The sequence below is a fragment of the Nesoenas mayeri genome (assembly GCF_963082525.1).
Source record: "Nesoenas mayeri genome assembly, chromosome: 6".
Classification (NCBI taxonomy): Eukaryota; Metazoa; Chordata; class Aves; order Columbiformes; family Columbidae; genus Nesoenas; species Nesoenas mayeri.
Window position 1 is genome coordinate 31670942 of NC_137545.1, and position 20741 is coordinate 31691682.

General features: G+C 47.1%; 1 protein-coding gene across 2 annotated transcripts in view; it reads left to right on the top strand.

The window, feature by feature from the left end:
- Window positions 1-19894, top strand: part of GLI2 (GLI family zinc finger 2) — a gene marked incomplete at both ends in the record, with an annotated part of 142767 nt that extends 122873 nt beyond the window's left edge. For both annotated transcript variants that reach the window (XM_080346356.1, XM_080346357.1), the window contains 6 exons: window positions 1080-1211; window positions 4818-4967; window positions 8294-8458; window positions 12843-13124; window positions 16165-16501; window positions 17538-19894. In XM_080346356.1, coding sequence (XP_080202482.1) covers window positions 1080-1211; window positions 4818-4967; window positions 8294-8458; window positions 12843-13124; window positions 16165-16501; window positions 17538-19894 — 3423 coding nt within the window. The remainder of the gene's footprint in view (window positions 1-1079; window positions 1212-4817; window positions 4968-8293; window positions 8459-12842; window positions 13125-16164; window positions 16502-17537) is intronic.
- Window positions 19895-20741: the final 847 nt, after the last annotated feature.

A 20741-nucleotide genomic window follows, 5' to 3' on the forward strand; every position in this document is an offset into this window, starting at 1 on the left:
AGATCATGAGGAAGAGTGTCTGATGTGGTCAGTCACCCCAGACACTTCTGTCTAAAGCTGCCCTGGAGGTGGGATGCTCTGTGCTGGGCAGTGGTAGTATCTGGGAGGAAAAGGAATCATAGAATATTAGAATCATAGAATCATTTAATCATTTTAGTTGGAAGAGGCCCTAGGAGGTCAAAACTTGCGGGGTTTTGTATTGCCAAATTCCCAAGCCAGTATTGGCTGCTGATTTCCTTGTCTGTAGTGCAAGTGTCTGATGCACACAGAGCCAAAAGTTGTTCTTACCTCTGGTTCGTACTAATTATGTTGTATGTTACAGTGTAGGTGTCAATGCTTTAATCCTCATAGCAGCCATTAAAAAATCTTCCGTGCTTCATTTAGCACTGAGGAGCTGGCTAGACATAGAAGTTAAGGAGAAAGCTCACAGTGTGCCCAGCATTAAACTAACTCATTTATGAGTCCAGAGCTGCTGGAACTCTGCTCTGCAACCCACTCATCACAGGGTTTTGCTCAAGCTTCACGAATTTGCTGATCTCAGAGGGGTGCTTTGGGGGCTCACCACTTTGTCCCTGTGGAGCACCAAGCAGACATAAATCTTTGGGTAGGCGTTAGGCATAATTTTCACATTTATGGAAAGATGCAGAAAACAGGAACCCCGCTCCCCAGTCCGTGTCAGGAGAGTGTGGTAACCACTAGACTCTGACTGCTCTGTGGTTTCTTCATGCTCATTTTTCCCCACTCCCCCCAGATCAGAAGTTTTACTCAAACAAAGGGTGAAACCAAACGTCAAAAGCCAGCATTTTCCTTTCTTCAGCCTTTCCTGGGACTGCCCACAACCTGGCTGGAGCCAGGCACCGCTGCAACCGTGGCTTCAGGGTGTTTTGTATCTTGTCATTAACTCTGATCTATTTCTACCAAAACTCTGTAACTCATTATTTCACAGTAATCAAGGATGTTATGTTGCCACAATGAGCACAGTTTTGTGATCAGCTGATGCCTGCCTTGTAATCTATGAGTGATGGAGGAATTCAGACGAAAGAAGTTCACCTTATACAATGCACCGTTGTGTGTTGCAGGAGCATCTGACAGACCTGAAAGAAGATCTAGATAAGGATGAATGCAAACAGGAGCCTGAGGTTATTTATGAGACGAACTGTCACTGGGAAGGGTGCACAAAGGAATATGACACTCAAGAGCAGCTCGTCCATGTGAGTAATGGCTGGGAGGAAACCCCAGCGATAAATTTGAGTTTCTGTGCACTTGTCCTCATTTTTTATCACTAGCTGCTGTACAGCCAGAGCTCACTCTGGGAGCTACTAAAGGTGCAAATCAGAGACACAGTGTGTAAACACTGCCAAAGCAGGTCGCTGCTCCCCAAGGAGTTTAGCTGCAACAAGCCTCTCATAGATTATTTGATGTTGCTTTCTTCTTAGCTGCTGAGGCTGCAGTTTTGGTCTCCCTTGTGCACTGACAGAAGGCTCTGCATAGAGGACCTGCCCAGAAAATGGGGAAGGGGCCTGAGCCCTTCCCTCTTCTCTGGCCATATTTACTGAGTCTCCCCACACACATGCACCAGCTATGGGTCAGGGATTGTCCATACCGTCCTCAGTCCTTGTCCAGGCCATGAAAGCCTTATATGCTGCTGTGACATGAGCTGTGGGGCCATATCACTTACGGGCTGTTGAGCATCTCAGCTCATCCGTCCCACATTAACAGAGCACTTCCAGAGTCTGGAGACATGCTCCAGGGTCTCCTTCAGGGTCCAGAATATAAAAAATGGATTGATTTTTTAAAAATTGTGTAACAGGGTTTCTGTAGTCACAGTGATGTCCCCAAACCAGTGTCAAAACTGTTTTCTGAAGGATCCCCAAACCAAGTCATTAATCAGATTTTCAGTTGTAATTAGGTCCGAGATCTTTTTGTGTGCTTTGCTTCACCTGGGAATCCACCACTTGGTTTCCTTTGGCTTCTGGGGTCAAGAAATCCCTCAAACTCAGGGTGAGTGCCTGTGAAATCAGACATGATCTGCGTCTGAGTCCCATCCTGCCCCCAGCCCCTCATCCTCCCAGTCCTCATTTTGGGTCTATGGTGTGAGCTCCATTTGTTTGAAGCCAGCCGAGAGCTGCTGGGAATTCACCAGCACCAGCAACCCTGCTGCTTGCAGCAAAATGTTGGATTGAGCAAATTTTGCAACAGGACCCGCTGTCTTCTCCTTTCCCTCCAGCCTTTTGCTGCCTACCTCAGCTGGGCTCCAAGCCTGCCAGGGGCCACCCATGTGCAACTCACATGTAACCCTCTTCCTGAGGGCTCATGTCTGCTCTCACCCTTTTTATATATCTTCATTTTAGTCATGTTTAGACGCCACCAAGTAGGCGTTAGTCTTCATTTCCCAGGCTCTGCATGCAAACATTATCTTAGCCCAGAGGGACAACACTCTACATGATAATTTTGGGTATGTGCTCTTCTTCCATCCAAGACTAGCACCTGCTCGCCTCTGCCAGAATTCACTGGTTAAGTGCAGCAAGTCCTTGAGTACAGACAGATTTGGAAATGGTTTCCATGGCCAAATGAGCGATAAGGTGCTTAATGGATTGCACGTTGCATGCCACAGGGCATTGCTTTTCTGGGGTTGAACCACAGGAGTGCTGTTGGATGGGCTGGGCTCACATTTGTCTGGCAGTATTTGTGTGTTTCCCTCTCAGATGTAAGAAAAACTCTTCAAGTCTGCCCAAAGCAAAGTGCAAGGCAGAGCCAGGCAGCTCAGCACAATTTATTTCCAGAAAAAACCCAAAGAAAAATATTTGATGGAATGTGCAAGATTTTCCTAAATTTGGAACCTTACAAAAACACAGGCCTTTGTACTATGATTACTAACAACATGGAGTTGTGGATTTGAGATGCCCAAAATACACATTTAAATGAAATACAGATGTTGTGGGCCAACTTCTGAGAAGGTGGCATCCCACCATGTGTGGAAAAACTCTAGTTTGTGTGCAGAGCAAAGTACCTGGGCGTGCAGGGTCTGTTCCCCACACATAGTGGGCAACGTACTTGTGAGAGGAGTGGATGTCAACAGGGAGCAGTGGAGTGAGGACTTATTTTTGCAAGCACCACTGCTGCTCCCAGTCTTGAAGGTCATGCTCACAATTTGAGAGAAGCCCAAGCAAAGCCTCAGGCCAAGTGAGGGTTTGATGGGGCTGTGGAGCTGTAGCTGAAGTGTGGTGAGTTGTGCAACTGCTCCTCAACTGTGTGATGGGCAGCAGATGTTGTCCAGACAAGGAGTTAATAAGCTTGAAGAGGGGCTACAGTCCCATCCCCAAAATGTCTTCCTCTGGCCCAAGCAGGACCGAACAGGTGGGCCTGTGCACTCTTCTACTCCTAGGACTGCCAGGCATAATCTTGGCTGCAAGTCAGACTCCCATGCAAAACAGAACCAGGAAACATATCTTTCCAGTCTGGTCAGTATGTGGTTTAGCACGTCTATGGGTCTCCTGGGGGGTTCACCAGATTTCAACCATCTGAAGCTAAAATCTCCCACCGATGCCATATTATAAAACCAGAATTGTAGGCGGCTGAGCTTCAAACTCATCCAAAACCTCTCCCAAAGCCAGCCTTCCCAGACCCTCCTGGTATGCAGCTTTGGCTCTCAGTTTTTAACGGTGGTTCCTGAGGCATCAGCTGAGCTCCATGCACCTCCTCTTGCCGCTGGGTAGACTTGGTGCACCAAGTAGCAGGTCTCTGTCGCCATGATTGGGCACAGCACGTAAAATGCCAGGACTGGATTCAGCTGGGACCATGAAGGCTGATAACTCTGCTTTAACGTGTTTTTTGTGTCCTCGTGGTGCCCCACTGCCCCTAGAAAGTCTTATCCTGAGCTGCACCATGTCTGTCTGGCCTTGGCTGGGAGCACAAAGGCAGGGGCTGGAAAAAAATCTCAGAGCAAAAAAACCAAACCCAAACCAAAAGTGGTTTATTTTAGGATTTCCTGTCAGTGAATGTCTGCTGAAAACACAGGAGCAAGGACAGGCATTCTTTTTGGCAGTGAGACCCATTCAGAGAGATAAGGCCACCACAGGAACAGTGCTGCCGACAGGCTGGTCTCCAGCTCTGTTTATTTTTGGCAGGGCTTCATCTGCCCCAGTCTGGGAAAAAGCAACCTTCATCTTCCTCCCATGGTGGAAGAAGGCACCCTTCTGATCTGTCTTTTCAATAACCTGCTGCAGGATTTCAGGGACCTAAGTAATTAGCAGTAATTGAGGCCGAGGAGCCTTCCTTGGTGCATAGCTGGCAGATGCTGTTGCCTCCCACAGCCACCAGCACTGGACAGCAGTTGGATATCTTGGCTAGCTGGAGTGCAGGCAGGCTTGCCTCCTCTCCCCGTCCTCCAGCAGTGTCCCAGGAAAGGGTCTCGGCTGTGAAAATGTAGCACAGGGGGGTTCAGCAGAGATAAAAATTACTCTTTCATCCTCTCCAACAGTGGCATCAGGCAGCCTGGGAGACATTGAGAGGGCTCCTCTCTCCCAGGCACTGTGGGTCCCCATTGTTTTTGCAGCACATAGGGCAAATGTCCCATTTCTAATTGTTTGGACCAAGTGCGCTGGGTGTTGCGCACCTTCTCCTGCAGGGCACACCAGACCACAGCGCTGGCTCCGGTGTCCCTGCATGTTCCTGGTGTTATCTGTGCACCTGGGACCCAGATGCAATGCCTGGACACAAGCACTGGGGAGGGAACAGATGGCTTTCAGAGCATCGTGCATGCTTTGCTGGTATCAGCTCTTCCAGGAGTGACTCAATTCTCCCTTCTCTCCTACCAGCACATCAACAATGATCACATCCATGGGGAGAAGAAGGAGTTTGTCTGCCGCTGGCAGGACTGCACACGGGAACAGAAGCCGTTCAAGGCTCAGTACATGCTGGTGGTGCACATGCGAAGGCACACTGGAGAGAAGCCACACAAGTGCACGGTGAGCTGGCAGGGCTGCACGCTGCATCTCGGTTTGGCAAGTGAGACATGGGACTTCCGTGGTCACACAAACATGTGCATACACAGTCGTGGTTTCAAGAAGGGGTCTCCCAGGGTACCTGCCAGCACCCAGTTCAGGACCAGTCCAGCTCCCTGTGTCCGAGTTAGAGCTACTTGTAGGTTACACCCTATGGACAGGGCAAGTGGTCAAGGATGGTGGTTGAGGTGTTATTGGGCAAAATTGTATTTCCTTGGGGAAATTGAGTTCAGCTCTACCACAGAGATCCAGGGTGACCCAGGACAAGTCACTTGAGGTGGAAAAACAGCTACTTTAGTTGTTTACATCCAAGAAGGAAATTCAGAAACCCCATGCTATGGGGAACCACCTAAACCTGGTTGTGTCTAAGTTGGCATCACCCGGTACCACCGCTGTGGGCTGCAAGTTTCCCTCACCCACATACCCGACAGCACAAAAGCCTCCTTCCAGCCTGGGAAGCCATCTATTTCCACATAGGCTTCAGGCCCTTTTCCTCACCAAGGTCCACCCATCTTTTGATACCTTTTGCTCCCTGACTTCTCCTCCTGCCAGTTTTTCATACCTCCTCCACTGTCAGCATTATGTCTTTCCTCTCCCCAGAGTGTTGGGGATGAGTCTTTCTTTCTGCTTGGCAGATGTCTGTTCCCTCCTCCCATATATTCCTCCTCTTCTGCTCCATTAGTCCAGACCTGCTCCCTCCCTGGCTCTGCCTCAGCTCCTGCTTACAAATATTAAGATATGTATGATTTGCTTGCTGTACAGCTGCTTTATCAATCTTCTAGCCCTGAAATCATTTAATTTAGAGCGTAAGCTCCCTGGGGCATCGGGCCACGTCCTTTGTTTAAATCTTCTAAAGCACTTTGCCCAGTTCTAGCACTTTACCAATCTTCCTTAAAAGTATCAAGGAATATTCATCACCAGTGTGCTACAAAGAAAGCAACAAGGGAAAGGCAGGCCCTGCCCTTGCAGGTAGAGGTACTCAGAAAACAAAAAGAAGAAGGGATTGCATCCTCTTCAATGCTATAATGGAGAAGAAAAATGCACTGCTGCATGCACCTCTCTTTCAAGCCTCGGTTGTGTCATACTGAAGCAATGGCAAGGTTGTATGAGTTCAACTCCCAAGTCATCCTCTGCCCGCTGGAGAACTGCTGTCTCTCCATGTGAGATATGTTGCCGCAACTCTCCCTGAACTGGAGTATCGCTGGTTTCCAGCTGCCCGGGATACACAGCAGCTCTGCAGACAGTGCCCTTCTTTGGCAGAGCATTTCTTGTCCAAGCCTTTGAGTGATTTTTCAAAGCGCCATTTGTTTCAGATGAGAAGTTTGTGGTGTACATAAAGCTACAGATGAACCTAATCGCAGCCTTGGATTTGATCAAGGATTATTTCAACAGATGACAGCCAGAACTCCCACTGACATAATCAAATCCATGCGTAAGAGAGGGAACAACTGCTTTGAACATGCAAAGGCTGCTTTGCTGAGAAGTTCTTATTTGAAAATGTGGCCTCTTCATGACTGCATTTTTGTGTCAGTATCCAGCAAAACCAGAATGGACACATGAGTTGCCTTGTGCTGAGTTCCCTTTGTTTTCCAGCAAATGGAATTATGTATTTCAATAACCATAAGTGACTTGAGTTTTAAAGGACTATTTGCACAGGACAGGAGAAGAAAGGGATATACTGTGCTACCTCAAAGTTGCGCCTTCCTCTATGGGCCAAATGGACTAATGAAAGTCATCTGGGGAAGGGAAACTGGATTAATCCCACCCCAACCAGCTGTGGAAGGAATCAGATCTTGCAGGATGCTCCTACTGTCCTTGAAGAAATCTGGGTATCTCAAGAGGGCAGAGCAAGTTTGCATTATGTCCACCATCCGCATCCTAGACCTTAAAAGGAAGCTTCAGTAACCCTACTTCTCTTCCAGCATAACAAAGTTATGAGGGATAAACCTGTGCCTACGTGCTTCATGAGTTTCATGGACTGCATGTTTGCCTCACGCCTTAGCAGTGCAAGTCCCGTGCCTGTGAAGCATAAGGAGACAGGGACCATTGCTATTGCATGTAGCTGCTTTTGGCCACTGCTCAAAAGGGCCAGACCTCTGGATATCTAGGACAACTCAACTGCCAACAGGGAAATCAGACACTGAGCTGTGGCATGACCTGTCCTGCTCTCATGCCAGTTTCTTCACTGGCCAAAACTCAAATATAGCAGTGTGAAGTCTTGTCACATCTGGATCAAACTTGTAGACATGTTTGAGTGATCTGACTAAAAATGCATGACCTTACAGCTTGCATGCATTGCATCAAGAGGGACAGCTTCTAGAAATTTAAAGTATGTTTCAAAGTGTTTGCATAGGAAGTGCAGTGTATATTTTTCAACACTCCCAGCAGAACAGCAAGTGCAACATTTAGCTAGAATTTGGAAGGCAGCCTTGCATTTCTTAAAACCTCTTCCAGTGTTTGTAAGTTCCCACTTGTTCCGTCAAAGAGCTTTTGAGACGCCCTCCTTGGTTTGAGGTGAAATCCTCCCATTCTGCAAACAGGGCAGGTGCAGGGAGAAGCCTCCAGCCCAGCCAGAGTGGAGGGTGGCAGGACTTCCATCACCCAAAGCCTCACTATGTCTCCTGAGCTGCTCCCTCTCGTTGTGTGGGCAGCTGATTTCCTTCCAGGAGGAAGGTTCCTGGCCTGTTTTGTCATCCAAAAATCCATCTGTCTTCAAGATTGAGAGTCTTGTTTTTTAAACTGCTAATGTCAGACGGCCTGACCACAGCATCCTCTGAGAGTAGACCCAAGCTGTAATTTGGGAAACTTCAAAGCTTGCTAGATTACTGCTTGTGTGTTAGGGAAACGATCTGGTCTTTCCAGTGTTGATGCTAGTGAAGTTGCAGGGCTGGTCAAACTGTCAAGAAGCCATCAGTTCTCTGGGTGGGAAGGAGAGGGCCTCCATTTCTGAGTGAGTTAGCTGCAGAGGGGTGGCAGGAGGGGCCAAGAGAGCCCTGGGAGGAGTGGAAGGGTGTTCAGCCCCACTGGTAAAAAGAGTCTCTTGTTGAAATGTCAGGTGGGTACCCAACAAGGAACAGCACCTTAAATATGAGTCACTGCTGAAACTCTCAGTCTGCCTAGGGAAGCGAATTCTCCCAACAAAGTGGATGTTGTTCCCTAAAACACAAGCCCTTTAAGGGGAAGAAAAAAAAAAAAAAAGAAAGAATGAGAAACAGATGAGAAGAGTTTAGGCAGGGGGGAGATCAAATTTTTCTGGTTAATTAATCACTCCTCTTTCATTTTTATTTTAGTTTGAGGGTTGCTCCAAAGCCTATTCCCGCCTGGAGAACTTAAAGACACACCTGAGGTCCCACACTGGAGAAAAACCCTATGTTTGTGAACATGAAGGCTGCAATAAAGCATTTTCCAATGCCTCGGACAGAGCCAAGCACCAGAACAGGACGCATTCCAATGAGGTAAACCTGGGCTCACCGCAGTTCAATGGAGGGCTTTTTATTTTTAATTTTGCTGACAATAAACATACACTTTACACTCTGGATGCATGTAAAAAGAAACCTACTGTAATGAGAGGTTTGTCTTATTTTTAATGGGATTTATTTTGCTGGAGAGCCAGACCACATTAGCTTTATATTTATGAAAGCTATGTTTGAAATCATAAACAGATGTTAAAGTATGCAAACTTTTTAATCGGCTTTGGAAATTAAAGCAAGCATTTTCCAAATATATAATTTTTAATAGCACAAATAGGATTGTACAGTTGTGCATGTGGTGTTTAATATTAGTGTGGAACAGACTTGCAGTAGTAGAGCAGCTACTCTGGTTCCTGACTCTCTGGAAATAATACTCCCTCCATCGTTTGATGTACGATGATAGAGCACAATGCAATGCTTTGTTAACCTTGGCTAATTAAGACCCACTATTAGTAGTTGGGGACCAGAGGAAATTGCCTTTATTGTAACGCATGTGATGGTCTGTTGCAATCAACCGCGGCCGACGATTGAAATTTATATTACCACTAATTAGCTGACAGGGAAGAAAAACAACACTGCAAAGTTCTAATAGTGTTTGCAGCCATGAAGAATTCAGCCTGTAGCCTAATTTGCAACAGTTAAATATATACTATTGAGAATGGAACACGATTGCTGTGGATGACAGCTTTTTAAAGTGATGCTATGTCTACAAAGGGCTTGTTGGGAGTATTTCTCTCTCTGGCATAATATCAGTTAGTGATAACCAAAGCTCTGTAGGTTTCAGAGATTCTGTTGGAATAAAAATAAGGACTCAAAGTCTAGGATGCCCTTCTGTGCTGTGTGATGCTGAGATGGACCCAATGAATGACCTGGATCCCAGTATTATTTGAATTGGTTTGGGTGTAAATCCAAATATCAGGATTGTCCTTCACCAGCAAGGCACTTCCCCAGGAGGACACAGGTTAAAATTAATCCATATCTGCAATGGCACTGGGTAGTTTGGGGGTGGTTTAAGGCTACACTAACCCTGAGGCTAGGAGGGACCAACAATACATGCAAACTCTCATCTGCTCAGCAACCTGCATTCCCAGTAACTGGTGTTTGACTAAAACATCATTTGCTCTCTTCTAAAGCTTCTTCGTCTGAAAGGCAGGCAGTCATGGTTTAACCTCACATTTCAGGTATTAGAAATTTCTTGTTTTCCAGCCCTGGATGCTTTCTGTGCCTTCCTCCAGTGCTGGATCCACCATTGTTGCTATTTCCACCTCATAAAACTACAATGTTTTCACTCTCCATCTTTTTTCTTGTAAGCTAAATAAGCCAGTCAAGCCACTGAAGATTCACATCACTGCAGCAATTTTCCTGTCCTTAAATCAATTCTGCATCTTTCTTCCATCCTGAAGGATTCTGATGTGGCTGGATCAAGGCTGCTGGTACAACTTTCATTGCTGGATACAGACTCACTCTGCCCAGTTTGTGCACACTGAAGCAGTATGTGAGCTACTTCTTGCCCATTCATCACTTGAGCTTGGATCCCTAGAGCTTTTCCAGGATCCTTCCTAGGCAGGCCAGAGTTTCCCTGCTGTTGGGCCAGCTGGTGTCCCATGTTCCTACATGTGGAATTTTAGCTTTGGCTATATTATTAAATGTCATTTATTTGCCGGGTTCATTTTCCCAAGTGATCCAGATCAGGACCTGCCCTGGATCTGTGATGACTCCTCAAATCATCTGAGCAGAGCTTGGACACACTTGAAAGGCTGCTTCTTTGGGTTCCCATCGTGCAAGAAGGTGGGGCTGTTGGGGAGTAGTATCTACCTCCTTTTCTATGGTGGACTCTGATCTAATGTGCTGACACTTGGCACAAACTGTACCAAACAACACAAAATAAAGACTAAGATAACAGATAGGGATTTTATTCTCTGCTGTTGCTTCTCCTGGAAGATGTCAAAGCCTTCTCTGGTGCAGAAACAGACTAGCCACTAGTGGAAGATCTGTACCAGGCCAGCTGAGCCTTACCATAGGAACTACATGGCACTGTATGATCTTACATTTTGTGATCATGCTCACTCTTGAACTGCTGTTCAACCCTCCTTGATGCAACACGGGCAAGTCCTGAGAGTTGTGGGAGATCCGTATGCTGCATATAATGGGCCACATATTTGACATCCTCTTTTTGAGGAACCTATGACATGATCCTTTGCAACAGATGACATCCCTCACGGCAAAGCTCATTGCATTGGGCAGCAAGCCCAGATGAGGGTCCTGCAGCCAGCTGTGGCCACGACCAGTGAGTGAACAAACTGCACAGAGATCTTGGTTCACAAAACCACATGGATGCAAAGCAGGAGTTTGTGGCTGTGAATATTTCCCATTACCCCTTGGTAACTCTATTGTGGTTCCTAGCTACCCACTAAATATTTTCCTCTGCTTGCAGTGTTTACTTGGAATGCACCACAGTTTCAGAGTTAGTCACCCACGTCCCCTCTAAGGAGGAAATTCCAGGTTCCCTGTATTTGTCTCTGTCATTGTGTGACAGGACGTGGGTATTTGGTCCAAACATGCTAAAGTTCAAGCCACACTGGCTTTTCTTTGATTGTTGAAATGTCACGTGCACTATTTAATTTTAAACTTTCAGTGACAATTTGAATCCTTTCAGGGGATACCTTCAAAGTTACTCCTGAGAAAAGGGCTTTCATCCTGTCACCATTCTCCAGGGCATACACAAAAGTCTGGCATGAATTCATGGCCAGCCAAAGGCTCAGAGAGACATTTTCTCTAATTCAAGTGATACAAGGGTAAACTGCAGAAAATCAGTTCTGCTGAGTGCATGGAGAGCTCTCCAGTTTGCCTACCCTAAGGAGTATCATGCTGTATGTGCATGGGAGCAGGAGGGATGCATCTGAGATATCTAAATTGTTGAATGAGTTATGCCAACAAAACAGCAGCTGTGCTCAGTTCAGATGCAGGAGGTATGGCCTGATGAACAGGATGGTTGTACCCTGTCAGGTGGACTGTCTGTTGTCCAAGCAACAGCAATTGTGTTATTCTAATTACTAGAGTCTGAAAAATCAGACCTATTGGGCCTAAAGGATCTTTATAAAAAAATCTTTGAACAGTTTAATGGAGGGGTTTTAGCATGTGTGGTGGGCGTTCTGTTCTTTAGTTTTTAATAACAGCAATAATATTTCTATTATGCCTTGTCCAAAAGGTTGCATGAGATTCATAAACCAGCTATTTTACATTTTGCATTTTGGTTTACCCAGCTTTAAAATACACTAAATATTTACCTCAGGAGAGTGTTATGAGGATTTAGTTTGTTCAAGTGATGTGCCAAGATCAGTCAGGAAGCATGCTTTTGAATGAAAAACAGGCTTTCAGTGTTTTTCCTATGATGATGCTGGATTTCTGCAAAGAATATGTAGTCCTTTGTATTTTTTCACTTAAGCTTCTGGACGAAATTACAAAACAGTTACAAAAAATAATAGGAATGGTCATTTTGGGTAGCATTCAAACAACATCTATCTGGTTTTTTTTTCATGGATCTATCCTAGTGCATTGGCAGAAGAATACTTAGAGTAGCTGTGAGACTGAAAGCGGAACTTGTGATGAATTCAGAGCTTCCAGCACAGCAGCACCAGCTCAAACAACTGCAGCACTAATACACTTTGGAATTGGAAGTTCTATTAAAAAAAAAAATATTTAAAGAAGAAAAGTATCTATTTGCTGACTTCTGTTTTCAGAAGCATGGCTTCAGTCTTGTTTTCCTGTGGCAATCAATGATTCATGAATTCGGGACTGGAGTGCTATCTTCTGAAAAAAACATTGCATGCCTGTGGTTTGTTTTGCACAATAACAGATTTCAAGGTGACAGGTGCTGGAGTAGTGTGATAGATTGGGTAGGGTGAATCCAGTCAGCTTGGTTTCACTGGAATTCCATCAGCCAGAAGGTCTCAGACATTTCCTCAGTGTAGACTTCCACCTTAGCAGGGAAAATGTGTTATGGCCAGTCCCCTACATCACCTCCCTCTCTAACTGTAATCAGGAGACATTCCTGTGGCCACCCAAGCAAATACATACATGGGAAAGTAGTATTAGGAAAGTATTTAATGAATTCTTAGCTGTCTTTTAATCCAGAAACTGAAAACAAGGAGTTTAGCCAACATCGAATGATAGGCCAGCTCTGTGTGGATCAGCAGCAGCCCATATATCACATCCTAGAGATCACAGTCTTACAGAATCCTGTGGAACAGATGCTTCACATTTTGCTGCTGCCAGATGCTGTGCTCATTGTATTTTCTTGGCTCATACACTGCACCTGGAATATTTGGATTTGTTCTAAATATAACCCAAGATTTGCTTGTATTGACAGAAACCCTACGTCTGTAAAATCCCTGGCTGCACGAAGCGGTACACAGACCCCAGTTCCCTCAGGAAACACGTCAAGACCGTGCACGGGCCTGATGCCCACGTCACGAAGAAGCAGCGCAACGATATTCACCCCAGACCACCTCCGCTCAAGGAAAATGGGGACAATGAGGCAAGCGCCAAGCAGAGCAGCAAGGTTTCAGATGAGAGCCCCGAGGCCAACAGCACCACAAGGAGCATGGAGGATTGCTTACAAGTCAAAACAATAAAAACGGAGAATTCTGTGGTAAGAGCAGTTGCTCTTGGTAGAAGTGATGTGGCCCCTAATTTCTCTGACACAGTGGGGGTGTGAAGCATTTGCATGCCATTTACCTCTCCAGGCAGTTGCCCTTCAACTGGCAACTCCCTAAAGTCCAAGCCCAGAGATGAAACTGCAGGTCAGGGCACAGGCCAGTACCTTTTGCACTTTCCTACCTAGCATCACAAATTCCCAGCCTCATAGTCATGGGGGCCACGTGATGTCCAGTGTTGAGCTTGTCCTCTACGTGCTGTGAAAGTGGGTAAAACCCTGAGTCTTGTGGTCAAATGAGCTTTACCTACCTCACCTCAATTTAAACAATTGAGCAATGACCATAGAGCACAGATTGATGAATGCTTCTTGAAGCAGAAGTCCTGGCTTAAGCAGTCCCTTTCCTTCTTTTCCCTGCACTCTTCACTGTTTTTCTTTCCAGGCCTGCACAGCAGTTTTGCTGGCACAACTCTGACTGCTGTCTGATGAAGCCAATGGGGATAAAAGTAACTGGTTTATTTTTGTTGGGTATCTTAAAGCAGGTTCAGTTCCCTGGTCCTGTGTACAATATGCAGAAGCACAGATTTGTTGGGATTGGCAGGGACTTGTTGAGATCGTCTAGTCGAACCTCCCTCCTCAAGCAAGGCTGGCTAGAGCAGGTTGCTCAGGAGTACACAAGTTCAACACACAGCTCCCAGATGCCACAGGAATAAACATGGGAGCAATGCCATGGCCCACAGAGTACATGTTTGCAGTCAACCATGATCATGCTTTACAGCCCCATGAGTGGCCACCAGCCGAAGCAAAGACCATTTATCATCCTTCTGGCCATTACAGTAGCTCTACAGTAGATGGTAGTTTGATCAATGATGCTAACAAGGTGTGTATGATGATGAGTCCAAACTCACTCAAGCCTCTTCCACCTCACCCAGGGAGCCCATCTGCTCCTCAGCACACCACTGCTGGCAGACGAGATGGAGCGTTGCAACACATGCGTCACTTTTACCTTTTGATGTTTCTCTTCTCCTTCTTACCCAAAGTTCTGATCTGCTGTACCAGCTCAGAGTGGGGCAGGGCATGGGCTGCACACAGAAGACCTTCACCTGCAAAGGAGAGTGTTCCCATAGTCCCCAAAATTCTTGCTAGAGCTGAAAGGACTTAGAGCTCCAAAGTATATATTTTCTTGATTTGAATCCAGGCTAAAAGATTGTTATTCCTATGAAACAACGTGCCCTGGAGCTACAAAGATTTTCTAAAAAAAGGTTAAGTGATGTGTTGCTGGACAAATTACTGATGAGCAGCATGTTTCAGTTAGGAAGGAACTGAGTATTTTCACATCCAAAGTGTCTCTAATTGACTAAAGGAACAGTTTTACTGCAATGAGGCTCTGTATTGAGTTACAAAAACTGAGTGTGAGAACCACTGGACAGAATGACCTCTCTCCAATACTCTTCCTCTGTGTGTTTTGTTGTTGGTGGTTTTTTTCTGTGAAAACACGGACACAATCACAGCTCTCCACCCCATGTCTCCCGAAGGTGTGTGCTTGTTTTGCTAGGGCTCTGTGCTCCCAGGGTAGCAACCAAGCCGTCTTGCTGGCGTCAGAGCCATGGGTTGGATGTTCCTCTCTGTTCTCCCCATCCAGCACTGCGTGTACTTGACTTGTGCACACCTAATGCACAGCATCTGACCTGGCAGACCTATGTCCAACTCCTGTTTCCTGGTTTAGATCAGGGTGGTGGGAAAGGTGAGATCTTCACTTGTTTCCATCACTCCAAGGCCCCTTGTTTTGACCCAGCTTTGGGCCTAAACCCAAAACTCACAGACACTAGCAGGAAGTCTCTCCTAGGGGTTTTTATCTGGGCCCCCAAAGAGGCATGGCGGGGAAGGTGGGGTACAGGAGAGGGGGTGATGCTGGCAATTTGTGTTGTATTCTACACGCCCTTCTCGCTCCTTTTACTAACATGGTCCTTTCTGTTAATGCTGTCTTTGTCCTAACAACCTGTTCTTTATTCCCACTTACCCTTCCTTACTTCCTAAGGACAGTCGGTACTAAGGTGAGCAAATAAATCCTTTGTATTAAAATAGCTCTATAAAGCATGGTCTCCTGCAGACCTCCTGTCTCCAGCTAACCTCTGTGGGGTGAGACGTGTGGAGTGGTGGGGAGGGACTGGGGATATTTCCTTGACTGCAGAAAGGGGGAGGACTCAGTGCCCAAGGATTCCCTTGATGCCTTTCTTCCAGCATCACAACTTGCCATTAAACCCTGGGATTGCAACCCAATTGAGAGGCTATGAGGCCAACAGAGCCAGTCAGCTCTGCCCATGAGGGCTACTAAGGAAAAAAGGAAAACACCAAATCACCCTGCACTTCCACCTTTCCCTGGGGCAAAGTACGTTGTTGCCTTTTCAACCCTCCCATTTCTTGCTGGAGCTGAGCTGAGAAGCCAAGCATCCTGTCTGGTAGCAGCCACAGCCACCTCAGGGCAAGTTCAGACTTTTTAGTGTCTGCTGCAAATAAACTGTTCAATGAGAAATGCAATTCTTAATGTAAATAAAATAAATATTTACGGTGCTTAACTGCAAGTGGGAGTTTGCAAACAGTAAACCAAGTTTTTATCTGGCTGGGAAGTTTGTCAGCTAGCTTAATTATACCTTAGGGTATTTTAAAGACAGAAAAACCTTATGTCTGCAATACTTAGGCCTTGATCCTATGTTAGATAAGCCAGTGCTTGCTGCAGTATACCTTGCACAATGATGTAATGTGCTGCTTTTTTTCAAGAAGCATCCGGAAGAAGAGCAGTTCATTTCTCTCCATCCTCCAGTTGAACTCACCATAGTTTTTCCATATGTGGGGTGCTGCCCAGCACTCCTTCCCTGGGGAAGGTGCCCCTGCCCTCTGGTAGAGCTGAGATCCTGCAGCAGGCAAGAATAACAAGAGAGGGCCTGGGATAGGTGAAAGCTGCTGGGGATGTTGGGTTCTTTGTTTCTTTCCATCCATGTTTCCATCGATCCAACTCCTCTTCTTTTCCTCCCTCAAGATGTGTCAGTCCAGTCCTGGTGGCCAGTCGTCATGCAGCAGTGAGCCATCACCACTTGGCAGCACCAACAACAATGACAGTGGAGTAGAAATGAACATGCACAGCGGGGGAAGTCTGGGAGATCTGACAGCGTTGGATGACAACACTCCTGTTGTGGACTCAACAGTCTCATCTGGTAATTCAACAGTCAGCCTGCAGCTAAGGAAACACATGACGACAATGCAACGACTTGAACAGCTCAAGAAAGAGAAACTCAAGACAGTTAAGGACTCCTGCTCATGGGTGAACCCAGCTCCACAAGCCAGAAACACCAAGCTGCCTCCCATCTCAGGAAAAGGTAAGCCCTGGGCCTGGGCCATATCCTATAGGAACCCTAAAGAGTTTGACTATGGTTCCAAAACCAAGAGTCTGCCCTGGCGGAGGATCATTTCTTATTCCCTCTGAGTCAGCCCTTGCTGGATAGGGATGCCAGGTAAAATGGAGAGCTTGGGTGCAAACACAGACGTCTGGTGATGTGCAACAGAAACCCAGATGCTCAGTGCTCCAGAGCTATGAAGGAAGGCAGAGATGTTGATGTCCTTGTTTCTGAGCTGTCCTCACTGTCCCAGTAGCATCCACAAGATTGCTTGGGTCTGTTCTACCAGTAACAGTTACCTAAGGGCTAATGTGCTTCCTGGGAGATGGCTGGAGCACAGCAACCATCCAGACAAGACCCCCCATTGCTGAGCTTGCACTGACAGGCTTTTTGTCGCTTTGAGGGCTCCTGACTATTGCCTACAACTTCATATGCTAGCTTCCCACTGGCTGGGGATTCCTGATGGAGGCATCTTTATGATCCCTTCGGTGCTCCCCTAACCTCACCAAGAAGTCGCAAGGCTTAGGGCCTGGCTTATACTAAACCTCAGGGTTTGGTGTATTGGAGCTTCCTAGTTTACTCTGGGAGGAGCCTTTGAGTGTCAGCTTTTGGACTCTCAGTCTCCTATCCCTGACTGCTGTGCATCTGTCCCAGTGAGCAGCTGCGGTTGTAGCTACATGCTGTCCCTATAGCACTGTTCACGCCAGTCCTCCTTTTTTCCTACTAAGAGAAGCCCATATGGAGGCACTTCCTCAGCAGCTGAGCATCAGCAGAGTACACATTGCAAAGACTCTGCAGCAGGGACTTGTCTTCTCTCTTCAGCCTTCTTGCTCTTTGTGCATGGACACACAGCTGGAGATGAAGCTTGGAATTCACTGGTAGCAAAAGAAATTTACTATCATTCCTTGTAAAATATTTGGGGCTGGGTTTGCGTATCTGTATTCTGGCATGAAGAACATTACCAAGTGAAATTTCTCAGCTAACTAAACCTTTTCCTTCCCTGCAACCTTTCTTTCAGGCTCTATTCTAGAAAATAGTGGTGGTTCTTCTGTTACACTGCCTAATCCCAGAATAATGGAGCTGTCTGTCAATGAGGTTACGATGCTGAACCAACTCAATGAGCGCCGTGATAGTACAACAAGCACCATCAGCTCCGCCTACACCGTCAGCCGCAGATCATCAGGGATCTCCCCATACTTCTCCAGCCGCCGTTCCAGTGAGGCTTCACAGCTTGGGCACCGTCCCAACAACACGAGCTCTGCCGACTCCTACGACCCAATTTCAACGGATGCCTCCCGCCGGTCAAGCGAGGCAAGCCAGTGCAGCGGGATGCCAGGTCTGCTGAACCTCACACCAGCTCAGCACTACAGGCTGAAAGCCAAGTATGCCGCTGCCACAGGGGGCCCTCCTCCGACTCCCCTGCCCAACATGGAGAGGATGACCCTGAAGAACAGGATCTCACTAATGGATGGACCAGACCCCACCTTGCCCTCCATTCGTCTCCCACCAGGCCCCAGGAGATGCAGTGATGGTAACACCTATGGCTACCCGTCAGCTGCAGCGTTTCCCCACGAGGTACCAGGCAACTGCACAAGGCGGGCAAGTGACCCGGTGAGAAGACCTGCTGGAGACCCCCAGGCCCTCCCACGAGTTCACCGCTTCAACAGCACCAACAGCATGAACCCCTTCCATCCTCTGCACCCCACAGACAGGAGGAATTTTGGGCCCCAGGGCTATGGGCGCTCAGATGGAAGCCTCCCCCGGCATACCTACTCACCCCGGCCACTGAGCATCAGTGAAAACATTGCCATGGAAGCCATGGCTGGGGACACAGAGGCGCCCATTGGAGATGATGACATTATGCTGCCAGATGATGTGGTGCAGTACATCAAATCCCAGAGCAACGGGACAGCAGCTGAGAGCACTTCCATGGGGTATGGCAATGAGATGCAGAGCTTCCAGGGAAGCGGGAAGCTGCAGCCTCCAACCTTACCTAGCCAGCGCAGGATGGCAGTGGCTGAGGCAAACATGAGCCACTTGGGACCCATGATGGCAGAATGTCCCATGAGCTTTGACACTTCCTCAGATATGAATAAAAATAACATGCCTGTTCAGTGGAATGAGGTCAGTTCGGGTACAGTTGATATCATGTCCAATCAGTCAAAGCAGCAGTTTTCACAAGAGAACTTAGCAGTGGTCCAGCAGAAGCAGAACTTTGGTCAGTACCAGAACTACAACCAGCAGCAGATGCAGCTGCCAGAGAACAATATGAACATAACACAACAGAGCTTTGCACAAAGAAACATGGGCATGGACGGGCAGAGGCTAAACTGTATGCAGCTGCGGCAGCAGCCGGTGAGCCTAGGCCCTGGTGTGAACTCCGATCTGGGCTTGCACACAGGGTATAATCAACCTCATCAGATGCTGAGCCCCAGTGCAATCAGTGGCAACCCAAATCAGATCTCACCTTCCTGCAGCAGCATGGCAGCAAAGTCTGGACCCCACCTTCACCCTCAGCAAATGGACATGGCGACCGACCCTTCTTTAATGGTTGGCAGCAACAGTGAGAGCACAATGCTGGGCCAGGTCATGCACGAACCAAGTCAGCAGAACTATTCATCTCAGCCAACCCACCTGAATTACCCCATGGCTCAGGAGGCCTTTCATCAGCCCATCATGACCTCCAACCAGCCCAGCTTTGAGCCTCAACAGAGCATGATGGCCTCAGCCACACAGGCATATCCACCCGGCATGGTCCAGCCTCGACCTCCACCCGAGCCAAGCCCAGCCAACAGATCCCGGGGCCTCCGCACCATCCAGCAGCTGGGCTACATGAGAACTCCCCACCCCACAAACACCATCAGCCCAGGCCAGGAGACGGCAGAGGCCATGCATAAAAGAACCAGTGACATGTTGCCAGCACCAACCCAGCAGTGTGCAGATGGCACAAGGGAAAATAATTTGATGTACTATTACGGTCAAATCCACATGTACGAACAGAACAGCAGCTTTGATAATCACGGGGACTGCCAGGTCAGACAGCAGCAGTGCGCGCTGAATAGCAAGCCAGCTGCTCTGCCCTCCCCAGGCGTGAACCAGGTGTCCAGCACAGTGGACTCACAAGGTCTTGAGCCTCCCCAGATAGATTTTGATGCCATCATGGATGATGGGGACCATTCGAGCCTGATGTCGGGAACCTTGAGCCCCAGCATCCTGCAGAACCTCTCCCAGAACTCCTCTCGCCTGACGACTCCACGAAACTCTCTGACACTGCCCACCATACCGGCGGGAATAAGCAATATGGCAATAGGCGACATGAGCTCCATGCTAACCACGCTGGCGGAAGAAAGTAAATTTCTAAACATGATGTCATAACAGTAAAGCACAAAGCCTTAGTGCTGTCTAAGGGGCTCTGCGTGAAGCAGTTTTATGGATGTGCTTTTCAAAAATAATCTGTTTCAATAGAGTAGATTTTTTTATAAGTATTAAATACATTAAAGGGAATGAAAATGAAAATTTTAAAAAGTCTTTGTACAGAATTATGTAAACTATATCCAGGCAGTTCAGCACTGCAAGGGTGCACCTCTAGTGTTATTTTTTTGGCTTGGTGTCCCAGCGCACTGAACTATCACCATCATCCTAGGAGACTGCATGAGCGTGGTTAGACACGAAACCCTCCCTCCCCATCAGCCCTGTAAATAGCACTCCCCATCATTTTCCGTTAGCTTCATTCACAAATAATTCCATTTTCAACCCACTCCAGCAAGAAACGGGAGGATGTGGTTTTGATCAGAATAAAAGCCATACTATGCATTCTGCTCTGATGAGAGTAGGGTTTAGTTATGTCTCCAAACAAGCCCTCTGCCAGCAGTATTGTTTTATACCATAAATACCTTTGTATCTTGCAAAGAGCATTGATTCCAAATGGCTTCTCAGCAAAGTGCCTTATCAAGCTTTCTTGTTAAGTAGCCAAGGCCTCTCTTCCTTTAAAAATCAAATACAGTGTATTGCCAGAAGCGTATATAAAACGTACATTTATAAAAACATAGTGGTGTTTCTGAGAAAACATTGGAAAAACATAGTGATGAGACACATAAAAGGTGAATGCACTCTTTGATCAGATGTGTTTACAATGTGGTTTATATCATGTGCGGAGTGGAGCAGAGGCCTGGGAACAGCAATCACTGGGAAATAATCCCCCATGGCAGGACAGCTCCACTGT